Source organism: Myotis brandtii, unplaced genomic scaffold (assembly GCF_000412655.1).
Source record: "Myotis brandtii unplaced genomic scaffold, ASM41265v1 scaffold871, whole genome shotgun sequence".
Lineage (NCBI taxonomy): Eukaryota > Metazoa > Chordata > Mammalia > Chiroptera > Vespertilionidae > Myotis > Myotis brandtii.
Window position 1 is genome coordinate 587,516 of NW_005371555.1, and position 22,456 is coordinate 609,971.

General features: G+C 47.5%; 1 protein-coding gene across 3 annotated transcripts in view; it reads right to left on the minus strand.

The window, feature by feature from the left end:
- Positions 1-251: 251 nt before the first annotated feature.
- The window catches only part of TEK (TEK tyrosine kinase, endothelial), a 108,828-nt gene continuing 86,623 nt past the window's right edge, over positions 252-22,456 (minus strand). For 2 of the 3 annotated variants that reach the window (XM_014532293.1, XM_014532294.1), the window contains exons 13-23: positions 21,697-21,996; positions 19,620-19,774; positions 17,892-18,102; positions 15,226-15,336; positions 12,421-12,611; positions 11,782-11,895; positions 7,173-7,243; positions 6,219-6,259; positions 5,290-5,386; positions 2,328-2,427; positions 252-1,304 (exon numbers count right to left, since the gene is read on the minus strand). In XM_014532293.1, coding sequence (XP_014387779.1) covers positions 1,230-1,304; positions 2,328-2,427; positions 5,290-5,386; positions 6,219-6,259; positions 7,173-7,243; positions 11,782-11,895; positions 12,421-12,611; positions 15,226-15,336; positions 17,892-18,102; positions 19,620-19,774; positions 21,697-21,996 — 1,466 coding nt within the window. In that variant the 3' untranslated portion in view covers positions 252-1,229. The remainder of the gene's footprint in view (positions 1,305-2,327; positions 2,428-5,289; positions 5,387-6,218; positions 6,260-7,172; positions 7,244-11,781; positions 11,896-12,420; positions 12,612-15,225; positions 15,337-17,891; positions 18,103-19,619; positions 19,775-21,696; positions 21,997-22,456) is intronic. The other variant, XM_005884899.2, reaches the window with a different exon arrangement.

Consider the following 22,456-nt stretch of genomic DNA (forward strand, 5'->3'; position numbering starts at 1 on the left):
CATCATCACACAATTAGAAGGGAATCCAGCACTAAGCCCTGGGTTCTCATTGGACCACTCCCAGTGGAGTGCTGCTCTGGTGCAAGAACATTCTGGAAGACGTTTCCAATCTGTGAGCTTGACATACCATGCCGAATGGAGAATTCCAGCAACTGCTCTACAGGCATGTTACTGACAAGTTAGAGAATGACGATTTAAGGTGTTTTTCTATAGAGTACAATGCAGACATTTGGAAACACCTATGAGACACATTGCTGGGCAAAACAGTGGGTAGGCAAGACATTTATTCACTTACTATATGATCTCAGTGTAACGTGTGCCTACAGTATAAACAGTAAACGTACGACGGGTCAAAACAAAGTTTTTACAATGTGCAATACATTAGGTATGTTAATTTGACATGATAAATGTCACATGTCTCCCAAATGTAACTCCAGGCTTCCTATTTTAATGTCTTCAAATACACAAATCAATGTTACCAGAGAAACTAAAACCAAATCCCATTCATTTATCTTTCAAACTTATTTATACATGTCCCAAGGTTTTAGGCATGTAAGGAATGAGACGTACATCTATTATTAGATGTTAATGTTCTGGACAGACTGATGGGTACTGGTAACACGTAAGCATGTTGTCAAATGACTGTGAAATTGGATGGCTGCTACCGGCGAGGGAGAAGCCTTAGAGACAGGAGAATCTGCTTTACATGTCATCACCTGGACTTTTCCGTCTCTTTAATGTTAACCCATGTCCTATTAAGACTCCTACAATTCCCACACTTTTCTTACCTGTGCTCTCAGGGTCAGTGTTAGGTTTGTTAACAATATTTTACTTCTATACAGCAAGACATTTTAGAGGATTCAATATAAAGGTAAATATCAAAAATATCTAGGACAATAATGAGTTATGCATTACAGTCATTGTACTGTCACACCTGTCTTTAAAATCCACATATTTAGAAAAATATATTATTGCATATGAAACCACAAACAGGCATTCTGAGTTCAGCCCATTCTTACTCAAAACAGTATGTACAGTTCTGTGTAGAGTCAGAGTGTGCTGTAGCTTCACACACGGGTCTTCGTGTGAAAGTCCCAGACACCCAGCAGTATACACACTCCACTGTTCTCCGTCTCCTCCCTTGGCACAGGCTCGCTTGCTGTCTTGGCTGTCAGGGTCTCTGGTGCCCGTGAAGGGGCGACAGAATACATAGACGGTGGAGGCCTGCCCTAGGCCGCTTCTTCAGCAGAGCAGTCGATCCCTGCGTAGGTAAACTTCTCATACAGCGTGGTATTCACGTAGGTCTGGAAGAACAAGGGTGGCTCAGAGGCGGCCGCCTCTGCGGGGGCAGTCACAGCAACTCTCTGCTGTCCTTTGCTTGTTTCCATTCAAACACCAGGTATTTGAGGGACCCTTTTCTGTCCTCGGTTCCTTTTGTATTTGATAGCTTTCTTTCTGGACTGTATGTACCCCTTGACTTCTGCCAGTAAATGTTCCTCTCACTGGTCCCTCCTGAAGTGTTCCGGCTGCTAAGGCCCCTGCCTCTGCCCACTTCTCACCTTCACGGCACTCGTGTCATCAAACCCGCATCTCATTCTGGTTTAATCACCACTTGGGTTTGGATGACGTCAAAATCTATCTCCCTGACTTAGATTCATCTTTTTTAACTCCAGATACATCAAGCCAGCTACCTTCTAGAAATGTTTATAGCCGAAACCGGTTTGGCTCAGTGGATAGAGCGTCGGCCTGTGGACTGAGAGGTCCCAGGTTCGATTCCGGTCAAGGGCATGTACCTGGGTTGCGGGCACATCCCCAGTAGGAGATGTGCAGGAGGCGGCTGATCGATGTTTCTCTCCCATCGATGTTTCTAACTCTCTATCTCTCTCCCTTCCTCTCTGTAAAAAATCAATAAAATATATTTTAAAAAAAAAAAGAAATGTTTATAGAATTCTTGACCCTCCCCCTAGTAACCTGCAGACCATGCTCTGGTGTTGCCTGCTGTGTGCCCTTGGGCAAGTCACCTTCACCGCTGAGTCTGTTTCCTCGTCTATAAAATTAAAGGGCCAGGCTGATAAGATTTAAGAATCCTTCTAACTCAAATAGGCTAATTTTATATGTTGTTCTGTGTGTGACTGTATCTTGTATAGAGATCTTATCCCCTCCCAAACTGTATCTTCTCAAGGTTGGGGCCACATCTTTTGTGTCCCTATAATACCTAGGGCTGTGCCCAGAGGAACTTGTTAAATCACATCAGACTATTTTTATTCGCCACACTGGGCACATGAGGAATTCCAATGAAAGAGCCCCTGGTTGAACTCCATACTCACCTTTCGTTCTTCTAACATCCGGTTTAAGGACACCAGAATCTGGGCAAATGAGGGTCTCTCGTATGGCTTCTCCCTCCAACACTGTCTCATTAGATCATACCTTTGAAAACAAAGAGTTAAAGGGTTAACTCAGTGCCTGTGCTGCAGTCCTGGGCCTGGCCAGGTGCCGAGCATGGAAATAAGAGAAGAGAATGTGGCCATGCAACCCCCGGTCATTAAGCTTAGGCAGCAGGAGATAGAGGTACAGCACTGGGAAGCTCCTGTTAGGCCTCCCGCCTCCCTGTCCAAGCCCTCTTTCCTCTCCCCGTAGATCTGACGCCCACCCTGGGTACCATGCCTGGGGATCTTGGCCTCAGCTCTTCTGGAAAGAACTGAGTTATGTCTCTAGGGCAGCATTTTCCTTGGAATACTACATCTCTCAAAGTATTAGTGTTTCATTTTTTAAAAATGGCTTCAAGCTCAAGTAAGTGTGCAAAATTGCCACTTCTGCATATCCCTCTGAGGCAGCGCTTCTCAACCTGTGGGTCGCGACCCCTTTGGGGGTTGAACGACCCTTTCACAGGGGTCGCCTAAGACCATCCTGCATATCAGATATTTACATTACGATTCATAACAGTAGCAACATTACAGTTATGAAGTAGCAACGAAAATAATTTTATGGTTGGGTCACAACATGAGGAACTGTATTTAAAGGGCCAGAAGGTTGAGAACCACTGCTCTTAGGGATCAGCTAGTAAAATCTTGAGAAATCCTGCCATTAAAAACAAGCAAACAGCCTGGCTAGTGTGGCTCAGTGGTTGAGCATCGACCTATGTGTTGGGGAGCACAGAGACTTGGTTGAAAAGTTTGTAAGGAGGACATTCTGATAAAAGGGAAGTGTGTGGAAGGCCACCTGGCCTGTTTATCAGAATTCCGACTTAGGGGAAAGTTGAAGGCGGTGCCCCCTAATTATTCCTGGACCTTTCCAAACAAGTCTGTGCATGTGCAGACCCCTGGGTGTTTACTGGAATCTTCATGCTTAATCCCTGGATGCCCTTGACTAGAGGACAATGTAAACACACGTGTCCTCCCAAGATTACCCACCCTACTACTTGTATCTAAAGATAAAAATTCCAATAAAGGCCTAACGAGGCAGGCAATGGAGGCTGCTCTGGCTACTAAAGCCAGGGGCCCCTTAGCCCTCTCTTGCATAGTCAAACTTGTCTGAGTAATCTGTTCATCCATCATTCAGGGGCTGGGCCCCTTAGCCCTCTCTTGCACAGTCCAACTGTGTCTGAGTAATCTGTCATCCATCATTCAGGGGCTGCTGGTCAGCCCCGACCCCTATGAACCAGGCGGTCACAGTTCGATTCCTAGTCAGAGCACATGCCCGGGTTGTGGGCTGGATCCCAGTGGGGGGCATACAGAAGGCAACCGATCAATGATTCTGTCTCATCATTGATGTTTCTCTCTTTCTGAAATCAATAAAAAATATACATACATATATATTTTTAAAAACAAGCAAACAAAAAACCTGTTTAACCAGGTTTAGCACAACACTTCCAAAATACTAGTATAACTGACCCCTGGATTCCTTTCTCCCTATGTTATTTATTAACGTCTTGCATGTTCCATAAACATAGCTGGGAAAGCATGGTCGAAGGCAGTACTTTCTCAGATGTGGCCAGAACTACTTGCATTATCAGGATGCAGATTCTGGGTGAAAGGGCGAGGGCTACGCCCTCCATCTTGCCCCAGGGTAAGGGCTACGCCCTCCATCTTACCTTGGCCACGTGCTTGGCAAGGAGCTTCTTCCCGGAAGTCTAAGCCTCTGCTAGCCACACCCAGGAACAAGACACCGACTTGCTCCTGGCCAATCGGCAAGGCCACAGTCCTTTCTCCTCCCCTTACTCCAACCCCCACCTATAAAACCCGTCTCCACACAGAGTTCTCTCTCTCTCTGCTTCCTGTCGCTGTGTCGGCAAGGTGGGGGAGCCGAGCTAGCTCGAATAAAGACTCTTATGCTTTTGCATCGGACTGGCTGGCTCCCTGATGTGGTTTCTTGGGGATCCTGAAATCTGGGCATAACACTGGGAACCCGCACTAGACCCTCTGAACCAATGCCTGGGAATGAGGTTCAAGATTTCACATACTGAACAAGTGCCTCCGGGAACCTAATGTGCACAGACTCTCAGCCATTGGCCTTGGATGTCAAGGATTCTAGAACAGTTTGTACTTTAACAGAAGTTTCATAACTGAGAAAGCTCACTCCTCATGGGATGAATCTCAAAAGGTGGCATTTTGGAGACTTGGTCCAGAGATGGTTTACATACCAGAAGGTCTACCCAGGACGGAAGAGGTTGTGTCTTTTGTGCCGGGAACCTAATTACACCCTCTTTCATTCTTGGAAGTGGCTCAGCTTAGACATAAATTATTTATTCCACCTAGAGCCTTCCACTCTTCAAATCACACCAGTTAGGCAGCTTCTCCCTTAGCCAAGCGTGGGAATTCCACTATCACTGAAGTTCACCATTCTTCCCCCGGAGTAATTTTTACTGTGGGAAGTAATCTTTATAGAAGCGAAATCCCATGAAGAAAAATCCATCTTCCTTAATGTACCAGCTCTGAAATTCTATCCCCAGAGTTCATCTCAAGATTGCATACATTTATTTGTGAATAATGTCATCACTTTTGGATCTTTTCTGCTTTTGCTGACCTCATCTTCAGCCTTCCCAAGAACTGTCTCCTTCAGTTCCTCCTGGATTTCCATGCCTGGGACGCTCCTCCTCCCTGCCATTGCACAACCAGCTTAGGGTAAAGAACCCCATTATCGCTGCTCTTTGTGACCTCCATGAGTGTGTGCGTGCATGAAGGTATATGTATATGTGCAGGAGTGAGATAATCCCTTCACTGGAATCTCTCTACCCACGAAACAGGCAGCAGGCAGGTGAAGATAAATGGCCCTAGGACAGGCCCGACTTACACCTCATCGTCACAGTTCAGGGGCTTCTCCAGTCTGTAGCCCTGCGGCAGCTTCTCGTAGAGCTCTGCACACGTCATCCCGCAGTAGGGGGTGCCTCCTGGAAGACAGGAAACACCGTGCCCTCAGCCCCTCCAGGGCAGAAGCCAAAGTCTTCTGCCCAGGGGCTCAGAAGCCAAGAGACTGGGAGAAGGAAGAGTGTGTCAGGGTGCACACCCAGCATGACCTTCCTCTCTGAGCACACCCACCGCAAGCAAAGCTGGCCTTGGGCTACGGACGGCACCACAGTGCAAAGATCCACGTCCTACCTCACTGCGCTACTGCTTTCCAAGTCTGTCGCACACAGCACACCCATCGTATCAACAAGGTGTATCCTTTTCCTAACTGGAAGTAGTTACATTACATAATTCTTGTTTTATCTACAACAGCTCCTGTCTAATTTTAAATCTAAAAGCATACACAGTTGTAGAAAACTTGGAAAATATAGAAAAGTATGAAGAAAAAAAATACAATAGCTTTTATTACCCTTCTGTGTAGTCCTTCCAGTCTTTTAAAGTGTAATATTTAAAACTGGGGTCATGATGAATGTGAAATTTATTTTGGGGGGCATGCACACTCTCACAGGCTATTCAGTAGCCTTCAAAATGTGATTTTTTACTCGACTACATCATACCACCTTGACGGAAATAAACCTGGAAGAGCTCTCTGACATCTTTGCACAAGCGGGGACAATTAACCTATAACAAAGTTCACGGCCACCAGGTTGTTACAATTATACGTGACATCAGATATGGAGAAACATGGGACTAAAACCCACTCACGCGTGGAAACCCACACGGCTCTGTTTCCAAGTGACATCTGGTGGCACCGCATACAGATGGTCCCTGTGGGGTCCACAGTGAGGGGCACTGGGAGACACACCGGATACTCACCTAGGCTCACGATCTCCCACAGTAACACTCCGTAGGACCATCTGCGGGCGGGAAGTGGGAGAGCAATCATCAGCATCCTCAAAGCGCTAAAGCAGTCATCGTCTGCCCACAGCCAGGAGGACTGACCCTTCCTCGAAGAGAGAGTGCTAAGTGTCTGCTCGCTGGGACGGGCCCATGCACACAGCACGTGCTCCTCTCCTCCTGGTCTCGGGGGGATTGTAACAGGGAAATGGCCGGTCCTGCCGGAGCCCCACTTACTTCAGGCAGAGAGTACAGGTGGTGCTATGGGAAGCAGGTCAAATTCTAGGCCAGACAAATTGGCGTTAAATCCCACCTCCGCCACCTGCTGCTCCTGCAACCTGGGATAAATTACTACACCCTCAGGCCTTCGTATATGATTCGGAAAGTGGGGATGCCAACTTCTACCTCTGAGCTATGCGGACATGATGTGAGATAACGCCTCAAAGGCGCCCTGCACACAGTGCGGGTACAGTAATTGCCACCTCCTCCTCACCGCCAGTATAAGAAAACCCCCTGAACAAGTCCCCTCAACCCTCACGGCCTCAGTTTTTCCTCCTGAAAATAGGGCATGTGGGTAAGATGGTCTAAGTCTCAATCCCACCCCTTCCTTCCACCATCAGCCCGAGCCTTGTCACTGCAGCCCGCAAGGGAGGTGGTCTCCCGGGTGACCCCCCAGCCAGCCCTGACCCTCAGCAGCTATCTGGGTCTCAGGCACCAAGCTCAGTCTGGAAGTGGAGCCCCGGAGGGGGGCCGGTGAGCCCCTTGCTCCTCTGGACATCAAGCCTTGGCCACGAGGTCTGTCCTTGACCAGCAGAAGGAAACCCAAGCCTCCCTCCGTGACTCCACCCCGGACCCTGCCACTCTGGCTCCATTTAGTCTATGACTTTATGTACTGAGTAGCTTTGCTCCCGGAGAGACGCGAGGCGTACTCACACGTCACTGTTGGTTGTGTAGACGCTGTAATTGAGGGACTCGATCGCCATCCAGCGCACTGGGAGCCGCCCCTGCAGAGAACAAAGGGAGATGCACTTGGGCGGGAAGGACCCTGCATGAGGCTGGCTTCCCCGAGGCGGGGCTCACTCAGGCCCCAGGGAGCCGTATGTGAGCTCCAAAGACACAAGGAATGACAGGCTCAGGAGCTGTTGTTTGAATATGTTCCACCTACAAGTGTGATTTCAAATTCAAAGACCTGCAAGTAATGTAAGTCCTACTTACCTCCAGGGGTCCTACTGCAGTTTTACATGAACTAAAATGGGTTTGCATGTGAGTGTATGTGTGTACTTGTAGTCACTTATTCCTTTCATTTTATTTTCATTAATCCTCACCCAGTGCTATTTTTCCCATTGATTTGTAAAGAGAGTAGGAGAGAGAGGGGAGAGATAGAAACATTAATGTGAGAGAGACACATTGATTGGTTGCCTTCCACACGCACCCCAACCGGGGCTGGGGATCAAACCTGCAACCCAGGTACATGCCCTTGACCACTGAGCTACAGCAGCCAGGGTCATTCTTTTATTCAATTTGTGACTCTCAGAGACACTCAGAGGTTTGAAAGGGGAGACAGGGCATAGAAACCGAGACTGAAATTGTAACGTGGGAAGGCGAAGGCGGTGCAGGAGGTGGGGGAAGAGTTGCCAGAGGAGGGGACTTCGAGCTTGGTTCTGAGATGTGTAGGCGGCTCAGGTGGGCAGGGGAGGAGAGAGCATGGCAGGCCACAAGGAGCGGGGTGCAGATGTACCACCAGCGGAGGGAAGGACCTCATGGTTTACACGGGGTTTGGAGGTGGGGTGAGACACACTCACACTTTGGGGGCCTGGCCCTCTAGGCTATCCCCATTTTCTGGTTTATTGAGTCCAGTCTTGGAAAAATTAGATGCGGACTAGACATTGGGGAGTGTGACTTCTGAGTTTTATTCCTAATTTCCTCAATTTTGCTCTGATTTGGGGCTCCCTATCCACCCACCCCAGGGATCCTATGAACCTATTGAGAGAGATACCTGTGCCAGGGATCTGTCCAGGTGCTGACCGTGGCATTTTAGCCACATTCGCTGGGTGGGACAGAGTCAGGAGTCTTTTAGGGGCTCTTCCTCAGCCCCCTGACACTGGAGCAGGCGTCCTCCCAGACCACCCACCCGTGAGCCCAGCCCCGCCCCAGGGTCATGCCTGCAAGCTCAGTTCTCTCCCAGGTCTTTGTGAAGCTCTTTCTGCTCATAAATCCTGAATAGGAATTTCATACTTTAAGGCTCAGGTATGGAAGTGTCCTTTGTCACATCTACATCTTCAGTACTCTCAACATTCCACCTCCCTTCACAGTACACCCACCCCACCCACATCCCTACCTGCTAGTCTAGTTCTCTCCCCACAGCAAAGCTAAGGACTGGAAATAGTTCCTACATTCTCTGTTCTGACTTTGCTTTCTCTTCCCTGGTGGCTTCTGACCTCATTCCTCCTAATTACTAATTTCCTTGTGCACTTTTCATTTTTTCACCTGTTTCAGATCTGTCCACAGCTATCTGTCCCCACTGCTATCACCGAGGGTCAGGCCACCGTCACCTTTTACCGGATGGCACCCTCCTCTCCCTAAGGGTCTGTTCTCCACACCACAAGCAGAGTGTCACTCTTAATGGCAAGTTCAGCCACGTGGTGCCTTTCCTTAAAATTTCTCCATGTCCCTATTGTCCCAACATCCCAAATCCTTAGTTGAATCCCAAATCCTTAGCTGGAATTCAAGGTTTTTCAAGAAGACACTATCCCTTCTTCCTCCCCCAACCTTGAATTTTTAACTCTCTTTTCAGCATGACACTCCAGCCATATTGAATTACCTAATTCCCAAATGTCTCATATTTCCCTTTGCCTCAAGGCTTTTAGACATCCTGCACCTCCAGATCATCGAATCCATTCTCACATCACTGCTATCTACTTAATATCCACTGCAACTCAGCCTCCTCCAGGAAGCCTTCCATGATTTTCCATAGGCTCACCTGGCTGTGCGTCCTCTGTGTTCCCATGGCATGTGCTTTCCTGCCCCTCGGCATGTGTTAATGATGACAGTTGTTCATTGTGTTTACCTGTGAGCTCTTTGAAGGTGGAAACTGTGTATGACTTACTTTATCTCCAAACTTAGCACAAAGTACAAAACATTGTAGTAAAAAAAAATCAATTATGAGGGAAAGCATATGTTAATCAATGAAAATAAAATCCCATGTCACTTAGTACATTAGTTGGCAACACTTCCTATATAAGGATCACCTGGGATTTTTTTTAAAAAAAACACACAGACACACACACAAACTGATGCAGAACAACTAAGTCAGCATATCTAAGCAGCCGGGCTCCACATCTGTATTTTTAAAAAGCTCCCCAGCTGGTTCTAAAGTGCAAGTTGAAAATCTGACTTAAATGGGCCAGAGAAAGTAGCCACTCTGCCCTCCGGTGGTGTCTTCCTACATTGCACCCTTCTTGCAAGGACCTTGCCAGCCTCTCCAATCCCTTCTCCTTTCCTCCGCTGCTTTCTTCATCCCTGTATCCTTCCTCCACTGACCCCATGCCACCAGGGAACACTGCCCTGCCATTAGGAAATAGAGTTAAGCCCCAAACAGTGCTCTGTTCCTTTAAGAATTCCTCGTAACCTCCCCAAGACTACACAAATCCCTGCTCTTTATGAAATACCAAGCAAACCAGCAATCGCCTTGGACATCTGAGAGCATCCAAATAAAGTGAGTAGGTTGTGGGATAACTCGTACTCATCCCTCCACCCCTCACCTAGGGACCACGGCACCCAAATGCAGGAGCGAAGCGAGGAAAGGGATTCTGTGAGGGAGACAGGAGACTTCCAGGTGGCACAGGATGGGGAGGGGGGAAGTGGAGCAGTGGGTCGTGGGTCCTGCTACCTTAAAGACAAGCCCAGCAGAGAAACATCTGCTTTGAGAGGGACAAATTCTGAAAAGCTTAGGGAGCTACCCCTCAGGGAGGCACCTGTGGGTTCAGAAGGTGACAGGTTGGGTGGTGTCTCTAAGGGCCAAAGGGACCCCACTTCAAACCCTGAACAAGGAAAGGAGTGGAAAGGTCTGAGTGGCTCCGTTCACTGTGACTGTAACTGTGAAAACATGGATGCTTGTGGGAGGCAATAAGTAAAAAATAGAAAAAAAGTGTCACGGTGGTGAACTACAGGTCATTTCCTTTTCAAAGCATTCTTGAATCTTGCTTCTGTGTTATCTTGTCAGCCACTAAAATAAGCGCATTGAAAAGAAAGGAAGCCTGTGTTGGAGGATAAACTCTGAAACCTGAGCCTTGTGGAGGCAATTGGGGAGCCCCCAAGTAAAAACAGCCTCTATATCACAGGAAAACTGGAGCCGTCCCAGGAGCGCCAAGCCCAGGCAATGCTCATCACGGCTGGAAAAGGGAGAGCTAGCCACTGAGTGACCCCGCAAGCACATGCAAGGACAACAGGAACTGCCACCCCGAGCCCCGCAGCCCAGCCTCAGGGGAAGCAGGGGTGGTGGCATGCTGCTGGGGAGACCGCTGAGCCTCCCTGAAGACAGCAGAATGCTCTTCAGTTACTTTCTGAGCCTCTCCCAGCTAAGACTCAGGGTTCTCTTCAGGCACTCCCCAAGCCAGTGTGTCTGCCCCTGTGCCAGTCAGAGCCAGCCCACAGGAGGGGGCTTACCTGGAGAACAAAGAAATCTCCAGGGGCCTGCATGGAGAGCCCAGCCCCAAGCCAGGCCCTCAGCAGCCAGGGAGCCATATTCTTCATCAGCGGGTGCTCCCTTGATGCATCAAGCTCCCTCCCTTTCTCCTTTCCCCCACCTTGTTTCACTAAACCCCCTTTGAATCTGTTTCTCCTTCTACCCTGATTTCTATCCTGGGATTTCACACTGGCACAGTATGAATACCCAGGGATGTGGCATTTCCAGGGCTTTCTGATTCCAGGGTGGGCAACAAAAGCAGAATGAGGTCCAACTTCTCACTTCTGCTAACACTGTGGTTAGGTTCTCCCAGAATCGGACACAAGCTAAATATTACTGTTTGGGAGAATGGATTTCATTAGGTGAACGTGGATTTGATTGATTTGGGCTTGAAAGGGGCGTGGGGAGCTTTTTGCAAAGAGGGGAATCTGTGGGCCTTTGGAAGTCCCGAGTTTCTCCCTGGGGCTCCGTGTGATTTGGGAACCTCGTTAATTGACTTTCCTTATATTTGGAAAATATGCTCAGTGTCTTTTTTTGCCCCTCCCATGTTTGCTGTGCGTGGAAGGAGATATGGGAGCTCCTCGCACAGGGTCTGGCCGGATCCAGAGCTGAGCCCTACACCGCGAGGCTCATGTGAATGAGGACCTGGCCACCTGTGATACTGGCTTTTTTGATGGTGGTTTGGATCCTCCAGTCATGTTAGGAACCATAACTTAGAAAGGATGTTTGCGGGCCAGGGCGTATCTCCTGGGGTCCAGGTAGACGCCTCGGTCACCGCAGAGCAGTGGTCTTAGAGCAACAACATCAGGGTGGGAAGGCGCCTTGGGAAAAGCGTTAGTGGGTCTGTTTGGAACTCACCATCGTCTTTTTCACATAAACTTCTTGACCTCGGGACAATCCAAAATCGGCTATTTTGGCTACATAGTTTTCACCAACTAAGATGTTCCTGGCAGCCAGATCCCTGTGGATAAACTGAAATTTCAAAAAACGTCATGTATTTCCAGCATCATCTTTGCTTTTTCAAGTCATGTTGTTAGTACCATGCCCTGGGGGCCAGCACTTTGGGAACTAGCGATGAGAGGTTAGGATGAAAATGGGTTTTTAAATGTCACCAGAATCCAGTTCCCTTGAAGTTGTTCCCTAAAGCCCTCAGTGGATTCCACCAAATCTTGGGAGATGTATTTCAGTGGGGGAAACCAGGTCATTAAATCTCCCCGTTGCCATGTAAGTCCTCTGCTATGAGCATTATTTGGGCTAAGACGGGTTAAGGAACTTCACCAAATACATATGGTAATATTCACTAGAAAAATATATTGCCCGTGCTGAGCATTAACACCTATATAAATGGATGGAATATTAACAAAAAGATTAAAATTAGGGAGATTGTAAGAGGAATTAGAGAAGAGAGGTTGACTGGGAAAAAACGTACAAATTTAAACTGATTCTAGAGGGCATTTCCAAGGAAAGATGTCCCAAGCACGGTTTCTCGTGACAAACCTGTTTTTGGCTCAAGTAGTCCATGCCCCGGGCCACATCTGCGGCAAAGTGGAGCAGCTGCTGGGAGGACAGCGTGGAGGCGGTGCTGTTGGCGATGGCGAAGGCCGGGTCGGTCTCCAGCACGCGGCTCTTGCGCAGGAAGTCCAGGAGGTTGCCGTGGGGGGCATACTCGATGGCCAGGTACAGGTAGCCTGTGGGGAAAGGGAGAGACACCCTTACCAGGGGGCCTAAAAAGCTCAAAATTTCTGAGATGTGCTATGGCCCTTGGAAGTTGCTTCTCAAACTTGTCATCTACAAGTAGCATATCTAGTGGGACCAACCTCGGTACTGCTGGGACAGCAGGAGGAGAAGCGATACCTCCTGCCATACTTGAAGAGTGCCTACGAGACCAAGGTGCCCCTCTTTCCCGCCCCTCCCCTCTCCCACCAAATGCGGACTAACACCAGCTTCCTGAACGCTTCCACCTACTCTGTAGTAACAGTCTTGGGAAATTAAAGCATTTGTTTCCAGGGCATGTAAGGCAGCCAGTCCACATCATCTTTTTTTGTTTATTTATTTTTTGTCAATCCTCACCCAAGGATATTTTTTCATTGATTTTTTTTTTTTTTAGAGAGAGTGGAATGGAAGAGGGAGGGATGGGGAGAGAGAGAGAGGGAGAGAAAAACATCAATGTGAGAGAGATACATCCATTGGTTGCCTCCCCCCTGCACCCTGACTGGGGCTAAGGATCGAACCTGCAACCCATTCACATCGATTGGTTGTCTCCCCCACGCACCCCAACCAGGGATGGGGATTGAGCCTGCAACTGAGGTATGTGCCTTGACTGGAATCAAACCTGGAACTCTTCAGTTTGCGGGTCAACGCTCTATCCACTGAGCCAAACCGGCTAGGGCCACTTCATCTTTTATTTTTTTATTCAATCTGGTTGAGAACCTAATATGAGCCAGCCATGTTATTTCAGTGTGTCTCTACTATTCTTGAGGTTATTTTAAAAAACAAATGAAGACAACTAAACAATGATTAAATATCCACAGCAGAAGAACCCACAGCTAGTAGCTTACTCTCCCCAACCTTCTGCTCCTGCCTAAAACCCACACCAAGTCCCCTTACTGCCAGTCACTGGGCCGCAGAGCCCAGTGTCAGAGGTTGCATTTTGCTTAAAGAGACCGGAAAAAACACACAAATAAAACAATGGTTTTTAGAACACATTATGGTCCATTGTCTTATTTTTTATTCAATTGGTTATTTTTCTTTAAAAAACAACAACAATATTTTTTGATAAAACATTGATCTTTGGAGCCAGTGAAAAGTAGAGTGGTTTTACTATCTTTTTAGGGCTAATACCTTTGATATAACTAAATTTAAAATGTGGAATGATTTTGAACTTAAAAGGTATTCTAAGAAATTAAATTTCTGGCCAAAATAAAAAAAATTTCCTAGCACTGAATCCTGTTGACTGTAAGGAAAGATATACATAGTTCCTGGTATGAATATGCTTTCTCACTTCTTTACTGAAATATAAACCTTAAGAACCAATCAATTACACCCTAATGCAGGGGGGAGGAACCTTTTTTCTGCCAAGGGCCATGTGGATATTTATAACATCATTCACAGACCATATGAAATTATCTACTTAAAAATTAGCCTGCTATATTTGGTCAAACATTTAATTAATTCACCCTCAATGCCTTGGCAGGGCCAGACCAAATGATTTCATGGGCCTTATACGGCCCGAGGGCCGGACATTCCCCACCCCTGTCGTAATGTGACAATAGAGCAAAATTGAAAAAGATATATTTTTCTGTTGTTGGTTATTTTTTTTAACTTTCATTTACTGTTGCCCCATGCTGATGACTGTTTTCAGGAAGTGGCTCAAAAATAAATGTCATTACTCCATTCTCTAACGTAACGGACATGCTCTGACTTTCAGAATGACACCCTATTAGATTGCAGAGTGATGTATTGTCTGCCTCACCAGTATTTTTAGTTTAATAAATTGAGGAAAAGGAAATAGTCTCTTTCCCATTGTTGGTTTTGTGCTGCAAAGTCAACAAGGGGTTGTCAAGTTTGTAAATAATTACTCTGTGGAGCTTTTTTGTAGGAGAAAACTTTTCCACGAGAAATTGAGTGTAAGCATAGATTCCGAACCACCAACCCAGGTGGCATGCAGAGGTGTCTCTCAATAAACATTTAAATTAATAATATATGACATACTCAACAGAAGCGCTCAGCAAATATACGAATCAACAATGTAGGTTGAACTTTAAGAGTATGTGCAACATAGGGTAGTTGTCAAGCTCCGATGTAATTGTACAGGAAATTGTACAAGTTGAGAAAATAATAAAGCTCATTATTATGATGATTATTTGCCCGAAGTATTATCAAGTGCTTACATATTACAGATCGCTGGCATTCATGGATTTGACATCCAGAACCTCAGCTGCATGGGATTGGTAGGAAATGAGAAGATAGTTAACCAGAACCAAGGCCTTCGCTCTGCCTAGGACTGAGGGCTCCGGCAGAGATAGCTGAGCAAACTTCTGGATAAGCGAGCACAGGGCGTGTGGGAGCCAGGGATGCCTTTGGGTGGAAATGGCTGAACCACATCAGAGGGCAAATGATCCCGCCTTAGCTCCTACCTCCAAAAAGATGCCAAACCTCAGCGCAGTCTATAAACGAGGCTAGTCATTCAGATTGAAACTGTAACTTAAGGTTATTCTCTTTCCTAATTTCAATGTGGAATTTGCCTGTTTAAAAAAATAAATAAATAAAACCTGTCAGGAAAGACAGGAAAGAGCATCTCACCACGATGTTCACACGCTCCCAAGAGATTGATGATGTTCGGGTGGTGTCCCAGTTTACAGAGGACCTCCAGTTCTCCCGCGAAGTCCCTGTGGTCATCTTTGGAGGCATATTCTGGGAAGAAGGTCAAGAGTTAGGATCCCTGTCCGTCATTCCTCTTCAGAAACAACTGGCCCCTCCTCCTCCCTGGGGCCCTCGAGTGCACTCGGCCACCAATAGGTCTAGAAAACCATGGAGAAATCAGAGATGGTGCGAAGGAAGAGTCGTGTCACTGCTGACACTTGGGACTGGTACTGGTGTTGTAGGCGCTGCCCTGTGCATAGTAGGATGTCTCACAGCATGTCTAGCCTCTACTCACTAGATACCAGTATCCCAACCAAAAATGTACCCAGGCATTGCCAACTGCCTCCCAGGGAAAAAATCAGCTCTGGTTGAGATTCACTGCACTAACATGTTCTTGTTCATTATTTGCTGTCAGATGCCCAGGGAGAGGCCTCAGGGGGGATGGAGCTGCCTCCACTTCTGGACTCCAGCTCTTCCAGCTCCAGCTCCACCCCGAAGCAGACGTGCTGAGGAATAGGACCACGTTTCATTGAAACGTCACCAATAACGCACACACTTCACTTTGCTCATGATTTTAACTGCTTTTCCACAAGCCAGACCTGCGCAAAAACTCAAATCCCAATGACTTTTTGATAGAAGCTGCTTGGTAGGATAGAAGCTGACTTCCATTCATCTCTTGTTGCCCTGTCTCTCCACTGGCACCTGGAGCAGAGGGGGCATCACCAGGCACCAGCAGGCTGGGCGGAAGGCCCATGGATCGATGCCCAAACAGATCAGCCTCGAGTCGGTGACAGTGTGCGGTCACTGTGTTTAGAGAAAGAGCAGGGTGCTGGTGTCTGTGTGCGTGAAAATGACGGCCCTGTGTCGTTTGGGCTAAGGATCCTGTAAGACTAACGAGCAGGCGATCCCTGTCCACATACACCACAGCAGCCGTGGGCCGGTGCCTTGGGAGCATTTCAGATGTGACATTCTTTATAGTGAGGGTGTCCCCCGTTTGGATGTGTCATCTGCCTGCAGAAATCACACATCCTGGGGCTGTTAAGCTATTTCACCTCTTCACACGGGCATGACGTAGACAGTTAGGCTCAGGTCAGACCCCAACAAAAACTGATTTTACAAGGTCCTATACCCTCTCTCCCTCACTATCCTTACTGCTCCCCAAACTCCCTGTGACTAAGGCAGCAAAACAAAAAAGGGATTCCAGGCTGCTAAGCAGGTGTGTGTGTGTGTGTGTGTGTGTGTGTGTGTGTGTGTGTGTATGCACATGTGCACTGAAACATTACTTTCTGTAAGCATAGTTAATATTTTGCTTATTTGGTTTTGTTTGTTTTCTTTTTTTAAAATATATTTTTATTGATTTTTAGAGAGGAAGGAAGAGGGAGAGAGAGATAGAAACATCAATGATGGGAGAGAATCATTGATCGGCTGCCTCCTGCAAGCCCGTCATTGGAGACTGAGCCCACAACCCGGGCATGTGCCCTTGACTGGAATCGAACCTGGGACCTTTCCGTTCACAGGCCAACGGTCTATCCACTGAGCCAAACTGGCTAGGGCTGTTTGTTTTCTAACAATGCAGAAAGCAGTGTGATTGAGTAAGATTTAGAGTTAATTCTCGTCCGAGGCAGAGTGCTGCTCAGTCCTGGGTTTCTGAGGAAACCCAGCAGTGACCTTAGAGAGCCTTATTACGGAGCAACCCAGCGTGACAGTCCGTTCCCGCTCTCGCACACCACTGCCCCAGCCGATGCGGCAAGAGGCCAGCCTCACACTGGCGTCCTCTGAGCGCTGCCGTTTCCCACAGGAGAGAGGACAGCCAGTGTGGCCAGGGCGCCAGCGACTCTGCCTTCTCAGAAGACGTTCATTACCCAAGCTTGCTAAACAGGAAGCACCGAACAGGCTTGAGATGAACCCGACTGGAAGATTTAGTTCTTGTCATCTGAGATCAGTGCCTTTCAAGCTCACGTGTGCAGAAGGGTCCCCGAGAAAGCTAAGGACACGGTTTCTCCTGCACCCCCCAAGAAAGGCAAATGGAGCAGAACCGGGGCTGGGAGAAGCCCCAGTCGATGCATTTCTGACTATGTCTCCAGGACTTTTGTTGCAGACAATCCACGGAACAGTGGTTTGCAAAGTGTGGCCTCCAAACCCTCAGTATTAGTGGCACTTGGGAACTGATCGGAATTGCAGACTCTCTGGCCTTGCAACCGACTTACTGAATCAGAAACCGTGGGGTGGGCCCGGGGGCTGCCTTTAAACCGGTCTCCCAGGGGATCCTGATGCGCTGAATTCTGAGAACCACTGCACTGAGAGAAGCAGCAATGCTCCCAGAGGTTTGCTAACAGAGAATCTGTGTGTGACAGAGAATCTGTGCTCTCGTGTCCCAAGGAACCAAGACAGTGTGTTTAAATAGCTCATCTTCATGTTGACATCCTGACCCTATCACAGGCTGACCTCAAAGGAAACCTCACCTCCAGTTGCTCGGAACAGCTGCCTCTGACACGGTGCCAATGTTTTGCTTAGAGAATGCAAGACCACAGAGGGAAGCTGCGACAGGAAGCCCAGCTTTCTCCCCACCCTGCTGAAGTGCTGACTCGACCTGGCCACGCACTGACCTTTCATCCTCTTGATGGCAGCGTCCATCCGCAACCCGTCCTTCTTGATCCGCGCCTTGAGAACCTGGCCAAAGTTCCCCTCCCCGATCACATCTTGAAACTTGATGTCATTCCAGTCCAGCACTGGGTAAATGGTGGGGTCCGGGTTGTTCTTGGCCTTCCTGTTCAGGGCCAGGGTTCCTGAGTTGAACTGCACAGCTGGCTCTTCCCTCTGGAAAGATATTGTTTTCATGGTGTCATGTCAGGGTTTTTTAAAAAATAATTCTAAGGTTGTAGCCACACCAGGTAAACAAAGAAATCTGATTCTAGAATGGAGGTGGAAATGGGTGTTACCTAACAAACCCATTTTGGTGAGCTGGCTGTCCACAGAGCGGCCTGGGCACAACTCCAGGCCTCGGTGGGGAAGCATGCCACAGCCGATTAGCAATGCCTGCACGGAAGCATGCCACAGCTGATTAACCATGTCTGCACAGAGCGAGGGAAGCGGAGTAACAGTATGTCTGCCATGGCATGGCATGACCCCGAGGTATCTACACCTGAGTAGGTACACTCACTACACTCTGCTGTGGGATGAGCAAGTATTCGATCCTGACTTGGAAAACAACTCAAAGATTCTCGCTGGGGCAGTCACGGGACATGGAGAGCCTTCCTAGCATCACCTTGGTCCATTCTGGGTCCTCCCTCCCTTCATCCCTCCCTTCCTCTCTCCCATTTGTCTTGAAGCTTAGAATCTCCCAGGCCCACGGTGGAGCAGACTGGCTGCAGGGTGACTGAGGCCTAGAGCAAAGCCCAACACAGGGCTCCTTTTCTCCGAGTTTAAGTAGCTGCTCACTGCATTGTGACGCGCTCCAGCACCGCCATCCCCCTTGCTGGTCCTGCCTCCCCAGTGACAGCCTGAGTTGAGCAACTCCGAGTCAGATCATGCAGCTTCCCTGTCCCCCACCGAGCGGAATCTCGGGACATGTGCACATCAAGATACACCTCACTGGGAACACGCCATTGCACTCAATGGTTCGTGTACAGAATCATCAAAGTTGGGTGCAAATTAATCTTACGGGGCCTCATACCACAATCTAGAGTGATGTTCAGGCTGTGGCATCCCAAAGGACTCCAATGCATGCCTGCTGGTGAAGCGCGACTTTGTAGACCTTCGCTACTACTGGTCAAAATTTCTAGATGAAGGAGAGGCCATGCCACGGGCCTGCACTGTGACTGCAGACCGAAGGGTACGCAGGAGTAGGAGAGGCACACGTGTACATCATCCTTACATATATGAGGCGCGGTGGGATTGAGGAAGATACCTGACGTACGAAATGGGAACTGGACATGGAAAAATGTGGGGAAAACCTGTCACACTGAGGTCTGCTTGCCCTCAGGTCCTTCCTTACCAAAGGTGTCCGGTTCTTTATTTTGCAAGATTACTCGCTCCGGTGACTTATCCCTCGGATGATCATACATCTCATGTTGTCAGGGTGACAGTCCTGCCTTAGGCCTGGTATCCTGCTTAAGTGTTAAGAGCAACCTCTTTTGCTCTCAAAATTGTCCTGTTTTGGACAGGAAACCCTATGGTTATGCTATCATCTCCCATTCAATAATGGAAGCCAAAGAGAAGGCGAGAGTCGCCTAAAGGACGTGTGTACAAGAAAAGTGCCTAGTGCGCGTGTGTGAAGTGAAGGGTCTGTGTGTGTGTGGCCCTGCGCTGGCGAGCTGGTGGGAAGGAGACACTACCACGTTCTGGAAGGCTTGGGCCATCCTCCTCTGGACGGTCGCCCTCTTCAGCTGCAGCATGATGAGGAAGGCCAAGAGCACCGTCAGGCAGGTCATGCCCGCCGAGCCCAGGATGGCGATGAGCAGCATCTTCCCGCCGCCGAGCTCCGCTGGTGCTGCGTGGGGGACACAGGACACGCAGGGGGGTTAGTGCGGACAGAGAGCGGCCCAGGCCGCCTGGGGAGAAGTCGCGGTGGAATGAGACTCTAAGCCAGTGGTTCTCAACCTGTGGGTTGATACCCCTTTGGGGGTCAAACGACCCTTTCACAGGGGTGCTTTAATTATGTTCAATTTGTAACAATGAAATTGGGGGTCACCACAACATGAGGAACTGTATTAAAGGGTCGCGGCATTAGGAAGGTTGAGAACCGCTGCTCTAAGCCAACGAATTGCTATGGGACCTAGGGCTACTCATTTATTTTCTGAAACTCAATGGAGATGAGTCTGATTCATGGGGTTGTCTTAAGATCCTTAAAAAAAAAAGTGCAAAAGTGTTTTTTAAATGGCAATGTACTACTCATCGTTAGTCGTCATTTGTTCAAGTTTTACTTGCCAGTAGAGGCCCCAGCTGATGCGCATGATCAAACAGCAGTGAGAATGGCTGACTAGATGCGTGACTTTGGAAAGGGACTAACCTCCCCGCACATTCTCCCCACTCGGAAAAGCTTCAGGATGCTACGAGCTTAGAGTCAGTAATAAGATACCTTGTTGTGATTTTTTTCTTGTTTTAAAAAGTGGTTGGAGAAAACCTGAAGGTACCAATGGGAGAAGGAAGGAAAGGAGGAAGAAAGGAACAAGGGAGGGAGGGAAGAGAAAAACTATTAAACTTAGGGCTCAAGTCAAAATAAACTATTAAAGACTAAGGTCTAATCCTGCCACTTCTGTCCCTTATTTAAATTCAAACAAAATTAAATTCCATGTATTTTTATGAAAAATAGCATGTAGAGCATGCCCCATCTTCTTACAAGATTCTTTTGCGATCATATATCTTTCCTTCTATCTCTGTGCATGTGTGTAAAGAAATGTCCAGAATGGAAGGGTGAGGGGTGTTTGTTATGCCTTGTTTAATTTTTCTGCTTGTATTTTATATGTAGCTTGTATGCATTTTACTAAAACACAAGCAACTGTAAAAATTATGCATTTGTTAAGGATGTGACCGGAAAACTGTAATTTTCTATAGTTGACAGATTCATCATACCTCTGACATTTCAATAATGTTCCAGAGAATCAGCATTGAAAACATAGCCTGTTTGATCTTATTTTTTAAGCCCTAAGTAACCTTGAAGAAAGCAAGAAGGGTTTAGTGCTATAAGATTTTCTGTAAAAATAAACTCTATTCCAAATGCTAAATTTTCAGCAATCACCATTCCTTCTATCTCAGTCTCTTTGCGCGTGTCACACATACAGAGAACTAGGAAGTGTGATTTCCGATAAACTGCAAAGGGAAGGCCGTCCACACGCTGTGCCTCCGCGCCCCCCCTCCAGCCCCCACCTTTGTTCACTTAATTACATTCACAGGTTTTATCCGTCACAACCCCTGGGACTCAGGGATCTCTGGATCTCAAAGAGCTCAGTTTCTCTGGGCGAGTGGTTAGTGGCAGACGTGTAGGCATAATAACCTGATCCAAAAAGTAGGAGAAAACTCAGAATAGCATAGTGTCACCCAGGCTAAAAGAGCAGTTCATTTTGAGAAAGAATGGAGTGTGGTTCTTGGAGCCTCCCACAGCATCACCTCACAGTTCTGCCTTCACTAAGCAGGTTCCACACTCTTCTTCAAGGTCATATTCCTCAGAGCTTCTGTTGCTGGATGGGGAATGCTGATAGGCTAATACAGTCCAAGGTTTAATAAGAGGCAATGGAGCAGCAGGGGAGCCTTCCCAGGGGGCATTTTCACTTAAAGGACCTATCTAGAGATAGGGAAGCCTATTAGGACAAATGAATTATGCCCCACGACACAAATATGGGCTAAATATCTTAAGACAGTGGAGCTCTCTGATCCTCTTCCGAAATAATTCTCGATCCTATCCGCTCTACCAACCTTGAGACTTGGAGAGAGTTGTCAGCTCATGCGAAGAGGTTGGGTTGCTTGACCCTATGTTGTTCTCTGCAAAAATGTCCACCTGGTAAGGTGTTTGGGGCTCTAGGCCCTTGAGCTGATAGCGGGTGATGGTGACATTCTTGATCTTCACATCAATGTGCTGGTCTTCATTCTTGCCCCGAACCTTGTAACGGATGATAATAGAAGAAATAGAATAGCCGTCCACGATTGTCCAAGAAATCATGGCTGAAGAGTCTGTGATGTTGGAAATCTTGATGTTTTCGGGTTGAGGAGGGAGAACTAGAAATTTAAAAAATAAAAATAATAATAATATTTCACTTAAGATATACTACCATATCTTAGATTACTATGTTTTGAGAGTTAATGTCAGCTCATAAACTGAGAATGGCTAAGAGGTGTTTTCTCAGAAGGTAAGTCCAAACAATTGGTAGTGGACACCATGCAGATTTGATGGAGTAACACAACATGGGAAAATAACAACACATATATCACATGTTCATCGTCCTTATACTAAATTAAGGCCTCGGAAATTCTGTTACTCCAAAAATCTATATTATACTGTTCTTGATTCTGGGGAGAGCTGGCATTTATATAGGCTCTTCAACATAGTCATTCATTTTATCTTCACAACATTCTTACCATAAGTATTGAGGCCCAGAGAGGTTAAGTGACTTGGCGAAGGTCACACAGCTATTAAGGAGAAGAAATAGGATTGAACTCCTGGCAATCTGATGCCATA